General features: G+C 45.1%; 1 protein-coding gene across 1 annotated transcript in view; it reads left to right on the top strand.

Moving 5' to 3' along the window:
* The first annotated feature begins 1,479 nt into the window (after nt 1-1,479).
* LOC135517254 (carboxypeptidase A6-like) overlaps nt 1,480-24,311 on the top strand; it is a 59,275-nt gene continuing 36,443 nt past the window's right edge. The window contains exons 1-2 of the mRNA XM_064941382.1: nt 1,480-1,852; nt 19,495-19,570. Coding sequence (XP_064797454.1) covers nt 1,737-1,852; nt 19,495-19,570 — 192 coding nt within the window. The 5' untranslated portion in view covers nt 1,480-1,736. The remainder of the gene's footprint in view (nt 1,853-19,494; nt 19,571-24,311) is intronic.

Genomic DNA, 24,311 nt, shown 5'->3' with positions numbered 1-24,311 from the left:
CTCTTCGCTGGCCATGGCAGAACACTGACATTCCTGTCTTGCAGGAAATCATGCACAGAACGAGCAGTATTGCTGGGGGCATTGTCATGCTGGAGGGTCATGTCAGGATGAGCCTGCAGGAAGGGTACCACATGAGGGAGGAGGATGTCTTCCCTGTAACGCACAGCATTGAGATTGCCTGCAATGACAACAATCAAATGTATTTATAAAGCCCTTCTTACATCAGCTGATGTCACAAAGTGTTGTACAGAAACCCAGCCTAAAACCCCAAACAGCAAGCAATGCAAGTGTAGAAGCACGGTGGCTAGGAAAAACTCCCTAGAAAGGCCAGATCCTAGGAAGCAGGCTATGAGGGGTGGCCAGTCCTTTTCTGGCTGTGCTGGGTGGAGATTATAACAGAACATGGCCAAGATGTTCAAATGTTCATAGATGACCAGCAGGGTCAAATAATAATAATCACAGTGGTTGTCGAGTGTAACAACACCTGCACAGGATCATTACATCCTAACATCACACCTGAGGGACAGGTACAGGATTGTGCATGTTCATTAATTGTTTATGGTTCATTGAACAAGCATGGGAAACAGTGTTTAAACCCTTTACAATGAAGATCTGTGAAATTATTTAGATTTTTACGAATTATTTTTGAAAGACAGGGTCCTGAAAAAGGGATGTTTCTTTTTTTGCTGAGTTTAGTATTTATAGATCTATCAGAGAGTTTGGGGAGACTGCATCTGTTCTCGTCCCTGTTATCTCTACTGTCTGGCTTCTATTACCCATAGTCTGGGGCACACACTGACTGACTGGTTGACTGATTAAATGACACACACCTCTATTGAACTCAAGGCTGGAGACAATTCCATTATCCCATTCCAGTCTGTAATTGAAACCCCACAGATCTGTATGTGGTTCATCTGATAAATCTTCTGGAGACTACAGTCTAAATGAGGGTCTATTTCAGTGTGCAGCAGCTCAACAAACACTGAGCATACAGAGTGGATTCGTTTTTATTTTCCCAAAATGTTTGTTTTACAGAGTATAGAGAGGACAGACGGAGATTATCACCTTAAGTGTGCGTTATAAACAAGCAAAAGGATATACATGCTGTCAAAATAGTTGCATACTAAAACTGATGAACAACTTATATCTAAAATGTAGGCTACAGTCTGTTCTCTAAAGTTTATCCAAAGTCCTCAATAGTATCTGTTTGTTAGAGTTAGTTATTCTATGCCAGCCACTCTATTATGCAAGAGACATATGGTCCTGTTCACGGTGTAAGTAAACTATGCTATCGATTTAAATACCTCGCTTCGGTATTAATTCGCGGTAATCCGGTGCGAGCCCATCGTCTCCCCATATCCAAACGGGACAGGGATCCTGTTACCAACATCTCTGACACACACCAGGTCACGTGACACAGATCCTGCACATTTAAAAAAAGAACGGGATTTATAATTCCCACCAGGGCTTCAAAGAGGTGGATAAATTGCTCCCCGTTGCCAGTTAATTAACCGACTTTCGCACCTCCGCTGCACTTCTGTACAATTGACAGCGCGCAGAACGCACCAACGACCCATGAGACTCCATCAGCAAACCTGATGACGAGCGGCCCATCCTTATTTTTAACCCTCAGTTTCTATTCTTATACTGTACGAAGTTGATCGAAGCCTGCAGAGAAATCATCTTCGAGGACGAGAAGTGGGGCTGTCCTCTGTCGTTATTAATAATCGCTCAGGATGGCAGTGAACTTTAGATGCGCAGTTCACGGCTCAGTCTTTTGGGGCTGTGTGGTTATCCTCAGTAGCGTGCTATGTCCCATTGATGCGTACCTCTACAACAACCGCTATGCAGGGTAAGTGAGGATTCTCATTCATTCCTTGTGACTGTGTTAGTAAATTGAGTCCTAAGAGCTCTCATTCATGTTGAAGACTTGAAGTTGAACCCCTATGAAGTAAAATAGAAGGATGAAAACATACAAGGAATGATCTGTATTTTAGGCCTACTGAAACCAAACTATCAGATTATCAAAATAGTTTATCACTTCCTCTCATCTCAGATGGATTGTTCAAAGCAACTGTATGACCCATTTTCTTTTCTCATATTGCCTGCTGGAGAACTATTCCCTGCTGGAGACATAACATATTGTGTCTACTTAGTTGTGTGTCAAAGACATATGGGACTAAAACCATTTCTGTGAAAAGATGCCTGATAGCAGACAAATAAGGCGAACTGGGACATTGAGAAACAGTCACAGAGAACCTCAGCAGAGAACCTGGCTGTGTTGATGTCCTGTCAGGGGGCATGTGGCACACAAAGGGCCACATTGGGGCAGGTTTTGGGCACCCCTGGGGCACTTTGGGGCAGGGAAAAAAGGGACCGTTTTGGGGTACTCTCGGTCGGTTTGAGTGCTCTGCTATAGGCATGATTTTGGGGAACTTCTAAGGTAAATTTGGGGCACAGTGGGACCCCATCCTGCATTCCCCCTGCCTTCCGCACCCCCAACCCCCTCTCTCCCCTGCACCCTGGACCTGTTCCAAAGCCCCTGTGCTCCACCCAATCCCCAGCTGCTGAGCACAGACGATCCCCACTTTAACAAGGTAGGAAAGCCAGGGCAAGAAAACAGTCCCAACATGGACATAGCTCTGTTCTGTTCAGAATACTTTGTGGTGGGCAGTGTCCCACTTCGTTCAGATTACACAATGAGCCTTTAGGCTAAATGACTAAATGTTCTCTATTGTTGTTAAATCTTTGTGATTACTTAAGTTTAGTTTTGGTAATTATCATTAACTTAGAAAGACACGTTGCCGGCACTCAACAGGCTTTGAAGACACACTGAGAAGGCAGTACCAGAGTTTTGACAGAGAATCTATAATCCATGGGGATCGCCATGACAAAGAAAGGATGGGTCAATTTGTGTGATGGTAAAAAAACTTTTCTGGAGAAGAACTAGACTGCAGCCTTGGTGGATTGTTTTGAATTCTATGGGGTGCACTTTGTCACATGAAGTCATTGTAGCTCTAAGAAGTCTAAGAAGTCATTATTTAAAATGCTATTAATAGCGTTTTAAAGGGAAACAAAAGAGGAAGTTACTATCTATTGTTTCAGAAACAGAATGCATGAGTTTAGAAAAAACTAAAATTAAATCATATATTTGAAGTTGCATGATTTACACAGTTTTCAAGTTCGTTATGGAAAGTAATTTGCCCTCGATAAAGGGCCTTTAAGTCCTTGCTCTAACATGAGAGGCATTGAGACTGCCTGTTGCCTTGGGGCCAGGCTGTTGATGGCATTTCTTGTGGTCGCTGGAGTGGGGTGTGATGCCCCTTTGTTCCCTCTCTCTCATATCCCTGTAAGCGGCCCTGGGCCACCTTTGTTTAGGGGGACACACAACATCCCATGTCAGAGTGAAAGACGGGGTTGAAAAGGGAACACGTGATAGGGATAAATAGTGAGGGGGGGAGAGAGAGCTATAGGGAGTGAGATACAGAAATAGAGAGATGGTACAATGGAGTGAGAGAAAGGGAGTGATGGAGTACATAGAGAAAGGACAATAAAATGTTAGAGAGCAATAGAAAAAGAGACAGAGGTGGTGTTACTTTCTTTTATCCCTTTGGTGCAATTCTGTGTGGTAGAACTGTTAGTACAAAATTCAAAAACAGAAAATCAAAAAGGCTGTTGTTTCAAAACTCTAAGCACATTTTCAATTGACAAAGTACAACACACAAAATCATACAGTCACTTTTTCCACCAAACTTAATCAGGGTTTCAGCTAGAAATACTGTACATGTTTCACATTGCAATACATGTTCATAGAGTATAGCGTCATTGCCTTTCACAATGCAATACATGTTCATATGGTATAGCGTCATTGCCTTTCACAATGCAATACATGTTCATAGAGTATAGCGTCATTGCCTTTCACAATGCAATACATGTTCATAGAGTATAGCGTCATTGCCTTTCACAATGCAATGCTCACATTACTTTTGATATGATTCTCTTCTTTCTGAATAGACATTTTACTATTACTTAATCTGACTGCTCTTAATTGATGATAATTTAAACATTTGTTAAACCTATAGATTTAACATGAAAACGGATTTGTCTACAACCGATTTTGAGAACTACATAATGAACATGTACGGTACAAGTCAAAAGTTGACACACATACTCTTTATTTTTACTATTTTCCACATTGTGGAATAATAGTGAACACATAAAAACTACGAAATAACACATATGGAATCATGTAGTAATCAAAAAAGTGTTAAACAAATCAAAATCTATTTTATATTTGAGATTCTTCAAAGTAGCCACCCTTTGCCTCGATGACAGCTTGCACATTCTTGGCATTCTCTCAACCAGCTTCATGAGGTAGTCACCTGGAATGCATTTCAATTAATAGGTATGCCTTGTTAAAAGTTAATTTTGGGAATTTCTTTCCTTCTTAATGCGTTTGAGCCAATCAGTTGTGTTGTGTCAAGGTATACAGAAGATAGCACGATTTGGTAAAAGACCAAGTCCAGATTATGGCAAAAACAGCTTAAATAAGCAAAGAGAAACAACAGTCCATCATTACTTTAAGACATGAAAGTCAGTCAATGCTTGAACAATTTAAGAACTTTGAAAGTTGATGAAACTGGCTCTCATAAAAACTGCCACAGGAAAGGAAAGTCCAGAGTTACCTCTCCTGCAGAGGATAAGTTCATTAGAGTTACCAGCCTCAGATCACAGGCCAAATAAATGCTTCACGGAGTTCAAGTAACAGACACATCTCAACCGAACTACCTCATCCCCATATTATTACTTACCATCTTTTGCACCCCAGTATCTCTACTTGCACAACATCATCTGCACATCTATCACTCCAGTATTAATGCTAAATTGTAATTATTTTGCCTCATTGGCCAATTTATTGCCTACCTCCCTACTCTTCTACATTTGCACACACTTTACATAGATTTTTCTATTTTTCTTTTCTATTGTGTTCTTGACTGTACATTTGTTTATGTGTAACTCTGTGTTGTTTTTGTCTCACTGCTTTGCTTTATCTTGGCCAGGTCGCAGTTGTAAATGAGAACTTGTTCTCAACTGGCCTACCCGTTTCCAACTACAATAGTAATTTACAACATTAACAATGTCTACACTGTATTTCTGATTAATTTGATGTAATTTTAATAGACAAACTTTAAACCCCAAACTTTTGAACGGTAGTGTATATATTCTCATTCATAAACATATATAGACACACATACATACATACATACATACATACATACATACATACATACATACATACATACATACATACATACATACATACATACATACATACATACATACATACATACATACATACATACATACATACATACATACATACATACATACATACATACATACATACATACATACATACATACATACATACATACATACATACATACATACATATCTTTAAAAAATATATATTTTCCATGATTAGTTTCTAACCCTACCACCTCTCCCCTAATTGGAGTAAGCTCGTGAACAACAACGCTTAGGCCTCTACCTCCAGCTTATACATACTATATACCTTTTATGGACACAGTTTATTGTACAATAGTTCTATTTTGTTCGTTTTTTCTCCTATCCTTCCTCTGACCTCAACCTCTCCCATCTATTTCTGATGTCCATCCAGTTTGATTTCTATTTTCCATATCTTTCAAACTGTGGTCTTTCACAAAATGTCTTAACCCATATACGTTTTACGGATAAAGTATGGTTAACATTAGTTATCTTGTTATTATTTGTTATTAGTCCCAATCTTCAGCTCCATTCAACCGCTCCCATCTACAGTTGAAGTCGGAAGTTTACATACACCTAAGCCAAATACATTTAAACTCAGTTTTTCACAATTCCTGACATTTGATCCTAGTAAGAATTCCCTGTTATAGGCCAGTTAGGATCACCACTTTATTTTCTAGAATGTAAAATGTCAGACTAATAGTAGATAGAATGATTTATTTCAGCTTTTATTTCTTTCATCACATTCCTATTTGGTCAGAAGTTTACATACTCAATTAGTATTTGTGACATTGCCTTTAAATTGTTTTTTGCTTCCCACAATAAGTTGGGTGAATTTTGGCCCATTCCTCAGAGCTGGTGTAACTGAATCAGGTTTGTAGGACTCTTTGTTCCCACACAGTTTTTAAGTTCTGCCTACAAATGTTCTATAGGATTGAGGTCAGGGCTTTGTGTTGGCCACTCCATTACCTTGACTTTGTTGTCCTTAAGCCATTTGCCACAACTTTGGAAGTATGCTTGGGGTCATTGTCCATTTGGAAGACCCATTTGCAACCTTTCTGACTGATGTCTTGAGATGTTGCTTCAATATATCCACATAATTTTACTTCCTTACGATACCATCTATTTTGTGAAGTGCACCAGTCCCTCCTGCAGCAAAGCACCCCCACAACATGATGCTGCCACCCCCGTGCTTCACGGTTGGGATGGAGTTCTTCTGCTTGCAAGCCTCCCCCTTTTTCCTCCAAACATAACGATGGTCATTATGTTCAAACAGTTATATTTTTGTTTCATCAGACCAGAGGACATTTCTCCAAAAAGTACGATCTTTGTCCCCATGTGCAGTTGCAAACCGTAGTCTGGCTTTTTTATGGAGGTTTTGGAGCAACGGCTTCTTCCTTGCTGAGCAGCCTTTCAGGTTATGTCGATTTATAGGACTTGTTTTACTGTGGATATAGATACGCTTGTACCTGTTTCCTCCAGTATCTTCACAAGGTCCTTTGCTGTTGTTCTGGGATTTATTTGCACTTTTGCACCAATGTTAATCTCTAGGATACGCGTCTCCTTCCTGATCGGTGTGACGGCTGCTTGGTGTTTATACTTACTGTCAAGGGGTGCGTAACTGGTGGCATGGAAGTCAAACGCAGTAGAGCAGAACTTGGTAAATGGCCAGAGCCGTTTAATGCACATAACTCCCGGCTTACAAAAATAACAAAAAAACACATGGGTACAAAACCCGCCCGCACCAGTCACACAAGGCACACGTACTTACAATGAACAATTCAAGACAAGGACATGGGGGAAAAAGAGGGAACATATACAACATGTAATTAGGGAATTGAAACCAGGTGAGTGTGACAATCAGACAAAACAAATGGAACATGAAAAACGGATTGGCGATGGCTAGAAGACCGGTGACGTCGACCGCCGAACAAGGAGAGGAAGGAGAGGAACCGACTTCGGTAGAAGTCGTGACACTTGCGTACTATTGTCTGTACAGATGAAAGTGGTACATTAAAGCTGAAATAAATCATTCTCTCTACTCTTATTCTGACATTTCACATTCTTAAAATAAAGTGGTGATCCTAACTGACCTAAGACAGGGAATGTTTACTAGGATTAATTGTCAGGAATTGTGAAAAATTGAGTTTAAATGTATTTGGCTAAGGTGTATGTAAACTTCATACTTCAACTGTACATGACCTACAGCATGATCAATCAAGTTAATCTATACCAAACTTTTTTTATATATTCAGAGGACCGTTATTAGCATGTTTAAACCACTCAACAAGAGGGTCTGATTTCATTATTACTGAAACAGGATACAAGTGGGAAATATAAATATCCAGTCCAATTTAAAAAAATTGGAGGCCCCTTACACTTCAGTGTTATGATGCAAAAATTCTAGCTAAATGTATAGCGCATAGGACTAAAAAGGTTTTGTCAGACATTTTTAATCAGACAGGTTTTTACATAGCTAACACTGAAAAGGCTTTTGATAAAGTACGACTGAGGTTTATATATAAATGCTTGGAACATTTCAATTTTGGAGAATCTCTTATAAAATAGGTTAAAATCATGTATAGTAACCCTAGTTGTAAAATAGTAAATAATGGCTACTTCTCAGAAAGTTTAAACTGTCAAGAGGAGTAAAACAAGGTTGTCCACTATCAGCATATCTATTTATTATAACCATCGAAATGTTATCTATTAAAATCATATCCAACAATAATATCAAGGGATTAGAAATCCAGTACCTTCCAGAAATCCAGTACCTTCCTGCCTGACCATTCTGCCTGCCGTGACCACGAGCCCTTCTGCCACTCTGTACCTCCCCTGCCTGACCATTCTGCCTGCCGTGACCACGAGCCTTTCTGCCACTCTGTACCTCCCTGCCTGACCATTCTGCATGCCGTGACCACAAGCCTTTCTGCCACTCTGTACCTCCCTGCCTGACCATTCTGCCTGCCGTGACCATGAGCCCTTCTGCCACTCTGTACCTCCCTGCCTGACCATTCTGCCTGCCGTGACCACGAGCCTTTCTGCCACTCTGTACCTTCCTGCCTGACCATTCTGCCTGCCGTGACCACGAGCCTTTCTGCCACTCTGTACCTCCCTGCCTGACCATTCTGCCTGCCGTGACCACGAGCCTTTCTGCCACTCTGTACCTCCCTGCCTGACCATTCTGCCTGCCGTGACCACGAGTCTTTCTGCCACTCTGTACCTCCCTGCCTGACCATTCTGCCTGCCGTGACCACGAGCCTTTCTGCCACTCTGTACCTCCCTGCCTGACCATTCTGCCTGCCGTGACCACGAGCCTTTCTGCCACTCTGTACCTCCCTGCCTGACCATTCTGCCTGCCGTGACCACGAGCCCTTCTGCCACTCTGTACCTCCCTGCCTGACCATTCTGCCTGCCGTGACCACGAGCCTTTCTGCCACTCTGTACCTTCCTGCCTGACCATTCTGCCTGCCGTGACCACGAGCCTGTCTGCCACTCTGTACCTCCCTGCCTGACCATTCTGCCTGCCGTGACCACGAGCCCTTCTGCCACTCTGTACCTCCCTGCCTGACCATTCTGCCTGCCGTGACCACGAGCCTTTCTGCCTCTCTGTACCTCCCTGCCTGACCATTCTGCCTGCCGTGACCACGAGCATTTCTGCCACTCTGTACCTCCTGGACGATGATCTGGTTTTGACCTTTTACCTGTCCATGACATTTCTCTTGCCTACCCCTTTTGGATTAACATTGTAAGACTCCAACCATCTGCCTCCTGTGCCTGTATCTGGGTCTTGCCTTGTGTCATGATAGTTATACTTAAATCCATATTGGTTCTCTAGTAAATTAGTAAGAATGTCTCACCTTATGTTCAAGAATGGCCCCTTTATTCAGATTACAACATCTCACTTTGTTATTTGAGAAGGAAATCATCTCCCAAATATTGATATTTTTTAAACAAGGTATAGAAAGTTGGCGCGAGATGTTCCCCAATGCTGGAACGGTGCCTGAAGGAAAAGTTTAGAAACCCCAGCTTTAGATCAAGTTTGATTTGATTTATTCCTATTTCTTAACCTAGGTTTTTGGTTGAGATGGAGACGTGAATCCAACATATTAATGATTTATTTGTAGACAAACTGGAATTAAAGCCAGACTAAGTAATGGTACAAAATATACATCTCCTTGAAATGTTGATATTTGCTTGCATTGACAATCGAACATAATAAATATCAGCCTATTAACTTGTCGACAAGTTAACAAATTCTATGTTAGATTCATGTCTCCAACAAAACCAACAATAAAAGTTAAAGAATAGGATTAAGCCAGTGGCTCAGATGAATCTATAGCATTAGATATGCTGTATGGGCTCCCGAGTGGTGCAGCGGTCTAAGATACTGCATCTCACTGGTGCAGCGGTCCAAGGTACTGCATCTCAGTGGTGCAGCGGTCTAAGGTACTGCATCTCAGTGGTGCAGCGGTCTAAGGTACTGCATCTCAGTGGTGCAGCGGTCTAAGGTACTGCATCTCAGTGGTGCAGCGATCTAAGGTACTGCATCTCAGTGGTGCAGCGGTCTAAGGTACTGCATCTCAGTGGTGCAGCGGTCTAAGGTACTGTATCTCAGTGGTGCAGCGGTCTAAAGTACTGCATCTCAGTGGTGCAGCGGTCTAAGGTACTGCATCTCAGTGGTGCAGCGGTCTAAGGTACTGCATCTCAGTGGTGCAGCGGTCTAAGGTACTGCATCTCAGTGGTGCAGCGGTCTAAGGTACTGCATCTCAGTGGTGCAGCGGTCTAAGGTACTGCATCTCAGTGGTGCTGCGGTCTAAGGTACTGCATCTCAGTGGTGCTGCGGTCTAAGGTACTGCATCTCAGTGGTGCTGCGGTCTAAGGTACTGCATCTCAGTGGTGCAGCGGTCTAAGGTACTGCATCTCAGTGGTGCAAATAAAAAAATGTATCTGACAATATATTCCCATTTGAACTTTGTTGTGCTTTTAAACAGTTGAAAACTCAGTGATAACACATTTAGACGACAACTAAACCAAAAATCATACATTGTTTTTCCACTGGAATTTGGTTGTGCTTTTAGATGGTTGAAAGCACAAACTTCTGGCTGTCCTTTTTGAGAAGGTGAATAAAGGTTGACATCTCATTGATCAACATCTCAACCAAATATGATCAAAATGTCCAAGCTGAAACGACATGGCGTGGCCAGTGGGCTTGGATTCAACATGTCAAAAGGTTTTTTTCCAGGTACATGAACAATGAGGATATTTACTGAGATTTCGAGGACAACCTACATTATATGCAAATGCTCAAGACAGGTTTTATGCAACCTACTGCCTGCTAAACATTGGTTCTTTCATTTCTTCCATTTGACCGCATTGTAAAAGGTTTCTTCAATGATCACACCTTTGATCACACATGGGATAGAAATTATGGAAATGTTATGTTCAGTCAATTTTAACGGATAGTGCAAGTGTAGTACCTAATGTGAAAAACCTGTAATGTAAATTACAGTACTGTAGCATACTGCATTCAAATGGCTTTTTTTAACATGTATCATAACTTTTTTTTACTATTGGACTAACTGGTTGCTAAAATAACTACATTGAGCAGGTATCATTATGTTGTGTTTAAGTGATTGCACCAATTTACTCATTATATGTCACAGTGAACTTATATTTTTGATCAATGGTTGTGTGGTGAAAGATGTCTACAAACAAAATGAATGCACAATGAAATGTTTTGAATGTAATGCTGCGTTAAACAAACTATGCACAAGGATTACTTTGAACAATTTCCACTGAAAATTTTACAAAAGCTTATGCAAAGCTTTGCAGCACAGTGTGAATCTGGCGGCTGAGTTGATTTGCTGTATGGATAAATATGAAAGCCAGACCATTGAAACCAGATAGCTTAGGTGGTAGAGATGGCTTTAGTTAACCAAACACAAGTGGAGTGGTTTTTCCTTCTTATGTTGTCTTTATGATGGTATCGTTAGTGTAAATGTATTTTCAGTGTGCCTAGGGATTGCCTTTATAGCCTATGAATACAGGAGACTCAGAAGCAGTGTTAAACAGGTGAGAACGAGGAATGACTACTAGCCCCCATGGAACATGCCAGTCAAATGAAGTGTATTTCATTCGTCTGTTTCCCAGGTTTGCACCTGTAAGGAGTTGCCAGGGCTTCACAGTCATTTCATTGATGTTATTTGCAACTGTGTCTAATAATGTGGTATGGATTTTTTAAATAATTTTCACCAATATGTTACATAGTCAAGGTCAGGGCTCAAAATTGTATGCATGCTCTCTGACCTGACATTTGGATTTAGCATCAGTTCGCCTAGAGAAATAGTCACCCAGATAATACATTATGGCAAAGAAAATGTTGAGAGCAAACAAAGATGTATAATTGATTCATGTCCAGTGCTTTCTCTCGAGAACCCAATGCTTTAACACCAAGGTATTAAACAATACATTCTGCTTTATCCCAAGGGATCTCAGCTTTAAGCACCGCATACCGGTGGGACCATGTGAACTACAATCCCGACGCTCTGTTTTAACGTTTAGAAACGTCAATAATCATCGCTTGCGATACGGTTTCCGAAACATATGGAACTTGTCTTTCATATCAGCGAGAAAGAATCTTTCTAATAAAAAAGATGCACTTAGCAAGTTTGAACAGATCCTTCCAGCCGACGAACTACACTTCCGCGACACTTCCTCCCCAGTTACGCTTACACATAGGTGTTTGGAGCACGCATTTCTCGCTATGAAAGATAGGCTTCTATGGTATCTAAAACCATACCGCAAATGATGCGTGTTAACATTGAGACCAAAGCGCCAGAAGATACCTTCATGAATAGATGCTAAATGTAGTTAGCATCTCTGAATGGACTAGTCCAGTGCGCTTCGGCTGTTAATTAAATATTTGAATGGGGCACATTGCAAGCTAAATCGATACATTGTATAATTTCACCTCACCTGTGAGAGTGAAGAGGAATTTCAGCAACTCTTGGAGGACAGTGGAAGTTGATCAAAGTGCTTCTTAATTGGTAAAAAACAACAACAAATAAACATGTTTCTGCCTTCAGGTGTTACCAACGTGAAAATTTAAGGAGGCTTTTCTTTATTTCAAAATGGTCTCCTCTGGGTTCAGGGACAAATCACAATGGGAATACAAAACGAAAGATGATGTGATTGGTAAATGAGTAGCAAAAATCTGAACCACGAGCACATCTCCCTGACCATTATGGTTACACTTCACATTTCAGAAAACCGCTTGTCTCTAGCCCAAGGCCACTTTGAAATATCAAATTCCCCTTCCACATAGCACTTTGTAAATGCCTCTCTTCACTGAAGTGTTCACTTTCCTTTGCACCTGACCTCACCTGTGAGAACCACGAGCACGGGCAAGTCTGATTAGGCTTTGCTGTAGCCTACCACAGCCTGTGAGAACCACGAGCACGGGCAAGTCTGATTAGGCTTCGCTGTAGCCTACCACAGCCTGTGAGAACCACGAGCACGGGCAAGTCTGATTAGGCTTCGCTGTAGCCTACCACAGCCTGTGAGAACCACGAGCACGGGCAAGTCTGATTAGGCTTCGCTGTAGCCTACCACAGCCTGTGAGAACCACGAGCACGGGCAAGTCTGATTAGGCTTCGCTGTAGCCTACCACAGCCTGTGAGAACCACGAGCACGGGCAAGTCTGATTAGGCTTCGCTGTAGCCTACCACAGCCTGTGAGAACCACGAGCACGGGCAAGTCTGATTAGGCTTCGCTGTAGCCTACCACAGCCTGTGAGAACCACGAGCACGGGCAAGTCTGATTAGGCTTCGCTGTAGCCTACCACAACCTGTGAGAACCACGAGCACGGGCAAGTCTGATTAGGCTTCGCTGTAGCCTACCACAGCCTGTGAGAACCACGAGCACGGGCAAGTCTGATTAGGCTTCGCTGTAGCCTACCACAGCCTGTGAGAACCACGAGCACGGGCAAGTCTGATTAGGCTTCGCTGTAGCCTACCACAGCCTGTGAGAACCACGAGCACGGGCAAGTCTGATTAGGCTTCGCTGTAGCCTACCACAGCCTGTGAGAACCACGAGCACGGGCAAGTCTGATTAGGCTTCGCTGTAGCCTACCACAGCCTGTGAGAACCACGAGCACGGGCAAGTCTGATTAGGCTTCGCTGTAGCCTACCACAGCCTGTGAGAACCACGAGCACGGGCAAGTCTGATTAGGCTTCGCTGTAGCCTACCACAGCCTGTGAGAACCACGAGCACGGGCAAGTCTGATTAGGCTTCGCTGTAGCCTACCACAGCCTGTGAGAACCACGAGCACGGGCAAGTCTGATTAGGCTTCGCTGTAGCCTACCACAACCTGTGAGAACCACGAGCACGGGCAAGTCTGATTAGGCTTCGCTGTAGCCTACCACAGCCTGTGAGAACCACGAGCACGGGCAAGTCTGATTAGGCTTCGCTGTAGCCTACCACAGCCTGTGAGAACCACGAGCACGGGCAAGTCTGATTAGGCTTCGCTGTAGCCTACCACAACCTGTGAGAACCACGAGCACGGGCAAGTCTGATTAGGCTTCGCTGTAGCCTACCACAGCCTGTGAGAACCACGAGCACGGGCAAGTCTGATTAGGCTTCGCTGTAGCCTACCACAGCCTGTGAGAACCACGAGCACGGGCAAGTCTGATTAGGCTTCGCTGTAGCCTACCACAGCCTGTGAGAACCACGAGCACGGGCAAGTCTGATTAGGCTTCGCTGTAGCCTACCACAGCCTGTGAGAACCACGAGCACGGGCAAGTCTGATTAGGCTTCGCTGTAGCCTACCACAACCTGTGAGAACCACGAGCACGGGCAAGTCTGATTAGGCTTCGCTGTAGCCTACCACAGCCTGTGAGAACCACGAGCACGGGCAAGTCTGATTAGGCTTCGCTGTAGCCTACCACAGCCTGTGAGAACCACGAGCACGGGCAAGTCTGATTAGGCTTCGCTGTAGCCTACCACAACCTGTGAGAACCACGAGCACGGGCAAGTCTGATTAGGCTTCGCTGTAGCCTACCACAACCTGTGAGAACCACGAGCACGGGCAAGTCTGATTAGGCTTCGCTGTAGCCTACCACAGCCCGTGAGAACCACGAGCACGGGCAAGTCTGATTAGGCTTCGCTGTAGCCTACCACAGCCTGTGAGAACCACGAGCACGGGCAAGTCTGATTAGGCTTCGCTGTAGCCTACCACAGCCTGTGAGAACCACGAGCACGGGCAAGTCTGATTAGGCTTCGCTGTAGCCTACCACAGCCTGTGAGAACCACAAGCACGGGCAAGTCTGATTAGGCTTCGCTGTAGCCTACCACAGCCTGTGAGAACCACGAGCACGGGCAAGTCTGATTAGGCTTCGCTGTAGCCTACCACAGCCTGTGAGAAACACGAGCACGGGCAAGTCTGATTAGGCTTCGCTGTAGCCTACCACAACCTGTGAGAACCACGAGCACGGGCAAGTCTGATTAGGCTTCGCTGTAGCCTACCACAGCCTGTGAGAACCACGAGCACGGGCAAGTCTGATTAGGCTTCGCTGTAGCCTACCACAGCCTGTGAGAACCACGAGCACGGGCAAGTCTGATTAGGCTTCGCTGTAGCCTACCACAGCCTGTGAGAACCACGAGCACGGGCAAGTCTGATTAGGCTTCGCTGTAGCCTACCACAACCTGTGAGAACCACGAGCACGGGCAAGTCTGATTAGGCTTCGCTGTAGCCTACCACAGCCTGTGAGAACCACGAGCACGGGCAAGTCTGATTAGGCTTCGCTGTAGCCTACCACAGCCTGTGAGAACCACGAGCACGGGCAAGTCTGATTAGGCTTCGCTGTAGCCTACCACAACCTGTGAGAACCACGAGCACGGGCAAGTCTGATTAGGCTTCGCTGTAGCCTACCACAACCTGTGAGAACCACGAGCACGGGCAAGTCTGATTAGGCTTCGCTGTAGCCTACCACAGCCCGTGAGAACCACGAGCACGGGCAAGTCTGATTAGGCTTCGCTGTAGCCTACCACAGCCTGTGAGAACCACGAGCACGGGCAAGTCTGATTAGGCTTCGCTGTAGCCTACCACAGCCTGTGAGAACCACGAGCACGGGCAAGTCTGATTAGGCTTCGCTGTAGCCTACCACAGCCTGTGAGAACCACAAGCACGGGCAAGTCTGATTAGGCTTCGCTGTAGCCTACCACAGCCTGTGAGAACCACGAGCACGGGCAAGTCTGATTAGGCTTCGCTGTAGCCTACCACAGCCTGTGAGAAACACGAGCACGGGCAAGTCTGATTAGGCTTCGCTGTAGCCTACCACAACCTGTGAGAACCACGAGCACGGGCAAGTCTGATTAGGCTTCGCTGTAGCCTACCACAGCCTGTGAGAACCACGAGCACGGGCAAGTCTGATTAGGCTTCGCTGTAGCCTACCACAGCCTGTGAGAACCACGAGCACGGGCAAGTCTGATTAGGCTTCGCTGTAGCCTACCACAGCCTGTGAGAACCACGAGCACGGGCAAGTCTGATTAGGCTTCGCTGTAGCCTACCACAACCTGTGAGTAGGGCCTATTATAGAGCACATCTCCCTGACCATTATGGTTACACTTCACATTTCAGAAAACCGCTTGTCTCTAGCCCAAACCGCTTGTCTCTAGCCCAAACCGCTTGCCTCTAGCCCAAACCGCTTGTCTCTAGCCCAAACCGCTCGACTCTAGCCCAAACCGCTTGTCTCTAGCCCAAAACTCTTGTCTCTAGCCCAAACCGCTTGTCTCTAGCCCAAACCGCTTGTCTCTAGCCCAAACCGCTTGTCTCTAGCCCAAACCGCTTGTCTCTAGCCCAAACCTCTTGTCTCTAGCCCAAACCGCTTGTCTCTAGCCCAAACCTCTTGTCTCTAGCCCAAACCTCCTGTCTCTAGCCCAAACCTCTTGTCTCTAGCCCAAACCGCTTGTCTCTAGCCCAAACCGCTTGTCTCTAGCCCAAACCACTTGTCTCTAGCCCAAACCTCTTGTCTCTAACCCAAACCGCTTGTCTCTAGCCCAAACCGCTTGTCTCTAGCCCAAACCGCTTGTCTCTAGCCCAAACCGCTTGTCTCTAGCCCAAACCTCTTGTCTCTAGCCCAAACCTCTTGTCTCTAGCCCAAACCGCTTGTCTCTAGCCCAAACCTCCTGTCTCTAGCCCAAACCTCCTGTCTCTAGCCCAAACCTCTTGTCTCTAGCCCAAACCGCTTGTCTCTAGCCCAAACCGCTTGTCTCTAGCCCAAACCTCTTGTCTCTAGCCCAAACCGCTTGTCTCTAGCCCAAACCGCTTGTCTCTAGCCCAAACCGCTTGTCTCTAGCCCAAACCGCTTGTCTCTAGCCCAAACCTCTTGTCTCTAGCCCAAACCTCTTGTCTCTAGCCCAAACCGCTTGTCTCTAGCCCAAACCTCTTGTCTCTAGCCCAAACCGCTTGTCTCTAGCCCAAACCGCTTGTCTCTAGCCCAAACCGCTTGTCTCTAGCCCAAACCGCTTGTCTCTAGCCCAAACCGCTTGTCTCTAGCCCAAACCTCTTGTCTCTAGCCCAAACCTCTTGTCTCTAGCCCAAACCGCTTGTCTCTAGCCCAAAACTCTTGTCTCTAGCCCAAATGAGAGCCGGGTGGAGCTGAGACCCATTACCTTTTGTTAGCCTATTTGATTTATCTAATGAAAGATTGTTGTCCACATTCAATTTCCCACAGCCAACAACACGAGTGGGCTAAGCAACAGAAAAATCCGACAACCCTATAGTAGAATAGTTGAACAATTGTGCATCCTGTCGCATTCTATGCAAGAAAATAATATTCCTCTCAAGGAGCATTCAAATTGCCAGTGCCGCACAGGGAGAGAAATATGCACGCCCAGTACAGGAGGCTGCAGAGGGGAGGACGGCACATAATAATGGCCGGAACGGCGCGAATGGAATGGCATCAAACACATAAAAACAATGTGTGATGTATTTGATACCATTCCACCTATTCCGCTCCAGCCATTACCATGAGCCCGTCCTCCCCAATTAAGGTGCCACCAACCTCCTGTGATGCCCAGTCATTGTAGCCATTCAGCATTCTTAATGCAGTCGCAGGAAACACACTTTTGATGGCCACTGTTATAAGATGAGGATCACTGAGCTTCTTTCTACTAAGCTACACTTATTTCTTAAATCAAATCCATTTTAGTTCTAGCAGCGGCATTGGTTTATGCGCGTCAGCGGGCTCTAATGGCGTTGAAATGTAACCTGAGTCACGTGTAACAGGTAGGCTTATATTATATTCACAGGGGAATGTTTTTTTGGGGGGACATTCAAGTCATCATTATGCTGCTACACTGTAACTAGCAACAAGCCTAATGTTTCGACTTTAGAGTTTGTGATCTAGCTGATGATTAGCCCAGTGTGGTAAATGCAGATGGGCTATCCTCGGCCTATTTATTCCCAGCCACTATGCTGCATCAGGTGATGAGTATTGCTAAATAGCACACTTGCCAGATATTATGGACCAAAATGTTACTGGGCTCGTTTCTGGAGGGGGGAATTATATTTTAATGTCTGCATCATTTTATTTTCAGTAGGAAATCCTTTTTAAAAGTTAACAGAGATAACGTTCTCACAGTCATTCTCCCCCCAAAATATACGTCCCTCCGCGACGTGTAGTATGCTGTGATCTGTGCTTTTGTCAGTGTATATTTAGGCTAGTATATTATGTTTTAATATAGGTTCATGTTATTTAAGACTCCTGATTCCCATCTGTCTCAATGTAATAATGTGTTGTAATAACAAACCTATGTCCCATCACCTGTGTGTGTAACACTGCTGTAGCACTGCAGTATCTGTCAGCAATATTCCTCGGCCTACGAACGCAAGGCACTACAGAGGATGGTGCGTACGGCCCAGTACATCACTGGGGCCAAGCTTCCCGCCATTCAGGACCTCTATAACAGTCAGTGTCAGAAAAAGGCCCTAAAAATTGTGAAAGACTCCAGCCACCCTAGTCATAGACGGTTCTCTCTGCTACCGCAAGGCAAGCGGTTACGGAGCTCCAAGTCTAGGTCCGAAAGGCTTCTTAACAGCTTCTACCCCCAAGCCATAAGACTCCTGAACAGCTAATCAAAGGGCTGCCCAGACTATTTTCATTGCCCCCCCCTTTATGCTGCTACTCTCTGTTTATTATCTATGCATAGTCACTTTAACTCTACCTACATGTACATATTTCTTCAATTACCTCGACTAACCGGTGCCCCCGCACATTGAGTCTGTACCAGTACCCCCTGTACATAGCCTCGCTATTGTAATTTTACTGCTGATGTTTAATTATTTGTTACTTTTATTTTCTATTTTTTACTTATTTATTATTTTTCTTAAAACGGCATTGTTGGCTAAGGGCTTGTAAGTACGCATTTATCTATAAGGTCTACCTACACCTGTTGTATTCTACGCATGTGACAAATGCATTTGGATTTGATTTGATTATTCATCACTGGTTTGACCCTGTCATCCATCCCTTCTGTCACACTAAAACAGGACCCAGCCCTTCCCTTCACCCTGCAGAATCATCTCTCACAATTAAGTGTCATTCTCCAGTCATGTACAAAAGGGAGGCTGCATTAACTCTGACTGCTGTATGGCTGAGAAATGTCATAGAGTGAGGTGCTTTTAGTCATTTTAAATCTTGCTCAACTTAATCCTCCTGACTGTGGTTAGTATAGGGGACAGATTATGTCTACTTCCAGACATAGTATAGATAGATTGGTAGATCCTACAAGGTAGTTAGTAAAGGTATAGGATCTTCATTTGAGCCATCTCCTACAGCAGGAAAAAAATCCTGCATTAACAGGAAATGTGAATTATTATATGGGATTATACTTAATTGTCATTTCTTTGTAGCGGTGGATACATTTTTCGTAAGGGGATTGTTAGGTGGCCTGAACAAATTTACAAATCATTTGTAGCATGCAAATTGACCGCAAGAAGCCCAAACAGATATATTGTTGTATAAGATCACACATTGGTATTATGCGTGGGAATAGTTTGGAATAGATTTCCAAAATGCAAATAAATTGGAGCTGATTTGCAGGTGTTTTACAGTCTTTTATAAGAAATAAGAAATAAAAAAACTCTGTTGTAGTTTCACAAGTAATGCATAAATGTTACTTAACTCCTTCCCTCTGCTCCTTCAGTGATCAAGTCTTCAGGATAACTCCCAGCAACGAGGGGGAGGTTCAGGAGCTCAAGAAACTCCTGGGAAACATCAAGGTAATGATGTCCTGTCTTAAATAGTCTCACCCTCTCTCTTTCCTCACACAAAACACACACACACACACACATGTGCGCACACACACACACACACACACACACACACACACACACACACACACACACACACACACACACACACACAGTAATTAACCCACTCATCATCTCTGATGATTATGACACAGTGCTGATGATCATATTCCCGGAGTCGACGTGTCAACTTGAGTTACGAGACGAGGGAGATTACTCTGTCAGAACAACAGTGTTATGCAGATTGAGCTGTTTCTCTCTCTCTCTATCCCTCTTGATAGAACATCTTTACTGAGACAGGGAGACTGGGAGAGGGAGCTGTCCACCGTCAGACCATGTCTGTTTCTATGAGAGAAGAAGAGGCCCCTGTTCTACTTCAATGAGCTCTGCAGTCTGCGAGTGTGAGGGAGAGATGAAGTATCTTTATATTTACATAATGGGGAGAGATGTTTAGATTGAGTCTCCATCTGACAGCTGAGAGAAATCAATACTGTAGCTTCACCAGGAAGGGACAATAGGCCATGATAAAACATTCACTGTTTACCATCAATAGAGAACCACAGTAATCATACTGTAGTCAGTGTACTAGATATTCTTCTTCTGACACATTTTACAGAGAGGCAGATGATGCAGTTCATGCAAGTAAGAAAGATATCTGGTTCATGGACCATTGCCGTTGGAAAAACCTGCAGGCTCCTTGGACAAGGCGAGAAGGAGTTTCCTGTGGCCTGTGACATTCCCAAACCCATTTGGGAACAATTACACAGCAATGCCAGGAAAAACGACAACCTTCCTGCACTTTCCTTCCCTTGAAGATAAACTCCCAGCAGAAGGACTGATGTTATTAGTGGAATATGAAAATGAGGTGGAACCTGCCTGGGTGGTCAAGGTTAATATATGAAAACTGTGTTGAATTGATAAACTGTGTTGAATTCCCACTTTTTGTGTAGCATGTTTTGAGCAGTGGTGGGATATGTGGAACAGTGTTTGCCAGGGTTGGGCTGTCTTTAGTTGTTTTGGCCTGTATTGGGTAGTATATCACTGATATGACTATTTGGTAGTGTCTGAGGTATGTCTGACTGTTTGGGTTCTGTTGGGAAGTGTTTGGGCTGTTATAGTTATCCTTGGCCTAGTCTTTTAGGGTTCAGGGTTGGGCTGAACTGTTCTGACAACCTGAAAGACTAACTCAAAAAGGGAATGAGGGACAGAGAGGGGGAATGTAAATTGACCCAAAAAGTAGTGATTTATTGTACTGATGGCTAAATAACCGAACATCATTTGGTGGTTCCCACATGTTGGTCTTGGTCTGGTCTGAGTCTTTGTCTAAGGAGGGCCAGTGGACCAGGAGAGCCTGGAGATGGTGGCTACTGTTTGGACAGCTGCTGCTGAGATGTGTTTTCATTAGTTTAGGCGCGCTCTGCCGTGACAACCTCATGCCAAAGTCACACTTTTAACCTTCAGGTAGAGTCTGGGGTCAAATAGAGAGAAGAGTGTTACATACATTCAGTTGTTGATTCACATCTACGGGTGCCAGTCCACAAAGAGACAGAATGGTTGGACTCCAAATATGGTTGTGCCATCATTCAGATACTAGTGGAAAGATGTTTCCTTTAGTGTGTTGCCCTTTGAATTGTGGATACTGAGACCACAGAGTGCTATGTCTTATGATAGATCTGTCTAGCTTCTCCTGAACCACAAATACTCCAATAGAATTTCACCTTAGTTGCCTTGGGATGAGGCCGACATATCTACTGTATGTCTCAGGACTGAACTAATCACTACTGTAGGCCCAGTAGCTTCCTTAACTCCATGCCATCATTGCCATGAACCCTAACACAACTCCCTCAATTTAAAGGTATCCTATAACCACAAATAAAATTGCGTAAACAATCAAATCATAAAGGATCTAATCAACGGGAGTTCTTTTTCCTAATGGAGCCAAGGAATGCTTCTATAAGAGCCTTTTCTGTAAACAATTACAGGAAACTGTAACTTGGATCCTACAAGGGCCTCATTAAGAGTGAATCATGTTCTCTGATAGTGGTACACAAGTGATACTTGGGCAAAGGGCTGTTTGATTTGTGAGACCAATAAAGAGATGAAGATGTGGAAACATTTACGGTACCAATGGTGCTCTTAGCCACTTGGAAATGAGGCCTTTGACCCGACCCATTTATGTTGGCTGGGAGTAGCAGAGAAAAGCTGAGGACAACCATGCCATTCTATACCGTTTACTTCAAAGCGGGTGCATGGCTTTCTGTTAACCATTAAACTAATCGGTCTGTTAATAGGGGTTTGTACAAGTCTGTAGGATTCTACTCCCGTGCTGAAACCAGAGCCAGCTGGCACTATGAGACGCTCAGTTCCCGTCACAGCAAATAACTGAATCGCTTATTCATGCTCCCAAAAAAGTTTAATTTTAGAGCAAGGCTGGTATTGTCTTTACATAAAACCTTGGTTAAGGAGAGCATCAATGGCTGATCCAAGGTCGACATGTGTTCATGTGGCTGCTAATAGCTGGCTAAAGGATAGGTTATACCAGCTCCAGCCAGCAGTGCTATCTGTTGGCAGGAGCTGAAAGAAGTCTTTGCTGCTAACCTGGGGACAAACAGCAGGGTGTGGGATGTTGGAGGCAGAAGTCTTTGCTGCTAACCTGGGGACAAACAGCAGGGTGTGGGATGTTGGAGGCAGAAGTCTTTGCTGCTAATCTGGGGACAAACAGCAGGGTGTGGGATGTTGGAGGCAGAGGTCTTTGCTGCTAACCTGGGGACAAACAGCAGGGTGTGGGATGTTGGAGGCAGAAGTCTTTGCTGCTAATCTGGGGACAAACAGCAGGGTGTGGGATGTTGGAGGCAGAAGTCTTTCCCTCTAACCTGGGGACAAACAGCAGGGTGTGGGATGTTGGAGGCAGAAGTCTTTGCTGCTAATCTGGGGACAAACAGCAGGGTGTGGGATGTTGGAGGCAGAAGTCTTTGCTGCTAACCTGGGGACAAACAGCAGGGTGTGGGATGTTGGAGGCAGAAGTCTTTGCTGCTAACCTGGGGACAAACAGCAGGGTGTGGGATGTTGGAGGCAGAAGTCTTTCCCTCTAACCTGGGGACAAACAGCAGGGTGTGGGATGTTGGAGGCAGAAGTCTTTGCTGCTAATCTGGGGACAAACAGCAGGGTGTGGGATGTTGGAGGCAGAGGTCTTTGCTGCTAATCTGGGGACAAACAGCAGGGTGTGGGATGTTGGAGGCAGAAGTCTTTGCTGCTAATCTGGGGACAAACAGCAGGGTGTGGGATGTTGGAGGCAGAAGTCTTTGCTGCTAATCTGGGGACAAACAGCAGGGTGTGGGATGTTGGAGGCAGAAGTCTTTGCTGCTAACCTGGGGACAAACAGCAGGGTGTGGGATGTTGGAGGCAGAAGTCTTTGCTGCTAATCTGGGGACAAACAGCAGGGTGTGGGATGTTGGAGGCAGAAGTCTTTGCTGCTAATCTGGGGACAAACAGCAGGGTGTGGGATGTTGGAGGCAGAAGTCTTTGCTGCTAATCTGGGGACAAACAGCAGGGTGTGGGATGTTGGAGGCAGAAGTCTTTGCTGCTAATCTGGGGACAAACAGCAGGGTGTGGGATGTTGGAGGCAGAAGTCTTTGCTGCTAATCTGGGGACAAACAGCAGGGTGTGGGATGTTGGAGGCAGAAGTCTTTGCTGCTAACCTGGGGACAAACAGCAGGGTGTGGGATGTTGGAGGCAGACGTCTTTGCTGCTAACCTGGGGACAAACAGCAGGGTGTGGGATGTTGGAGGCAGAAGTCTTTGCTGCTAACCTGGGGACAAACAGCAGGGTGTGGGATGTTGGAGGCAGAAGTCTTTCCCTCTAACCTGGGGACAAACAGCAGGGTGTGGGATGTTGGAGGCAGAAGTCTTTGCTGCTAATCTGGGGACAAACAGCAGGGTGTGGGATGTTGGAGGCAGAAGTCTTTGCTGCTAACCTGGGGACAAACAGCAGGGTGTGGGATGTTGGAGGCAGAAGTCTTTGCTGCTAACCTGGGGACAAACAGCAGGGTGTGGGATGTTGGAGGCAGAAGTCTTTCCCTCTAACCTGGGGACAAACAGCAGGGTGTGGGATGTTGGAGGCAGAAGTCTTTCCCTCTAACCTGGGGACAAACAGCAGGGTGTGGGATGTTGGAGGCAGAAGTCTTTGCTGCTAATCTGGGGACAAACAGCAGGGTGTGGGATGTTGGAGGCAGAAGTCTTTGCTGCTAACCTGGGGACAAACAGCAGGGTGTGGGATGTTGGAGGCAGAAGTCTTTGCTGCTAACCTGGGGACAAACAGCAGGGTGTGGAATGTTGGAGGCAGAAGTCTTTCCCTCTAACCTGGGGACAAACAGCAGGGTGTGGGATGTTGGAGGCAGAAGTCTTTGCTGCTAATCTGGGGACAAACAGCAGGGTGTGGGATGTTGGAGGCAGAAGTCTTTGCTGCTAATCTGGGGACAAACAGCAGGGTGTGGGATGTTGGAGGCAGAAGTCTTTGCTGCTAACCTGGGGACAAACAGCAGGGTGTGGGATGTTGGAGGCAGAAGTCTTTCCCTCTAACCTGGGGACAAACAGCAGGGTGTGGGATGTTGGAGGCAGAAGTCTTTGCTGCTAATCTGGGGACAAACAGCAGGGTGTGGGATGTTGGAGGCAGAAGTCTTTGCTGCTAACCTGGGGACAAACAGCAGGGTGTG

The sequence above is a fragment of the Oncorhynchus masou genome, chromosome 28 (assembly GCF_036934945.1).
Source record: "Oncorhynchus masou masou isolate Uvic2021 chromosome 28, UVic_Omas_1.1, whole genome shotgun sequence".
Lineage (NCBI taxonomy): Eukaryota > Metazoa > Chordata > Actinopteri > Salmoniformes > Salmonidae > Oncorhynchus > Oncorhynchus masou.
Note: the sequence above shows the minus strand (reverse complement) of the source record. Positions and strands in the feature narration are given on the sequence as shown.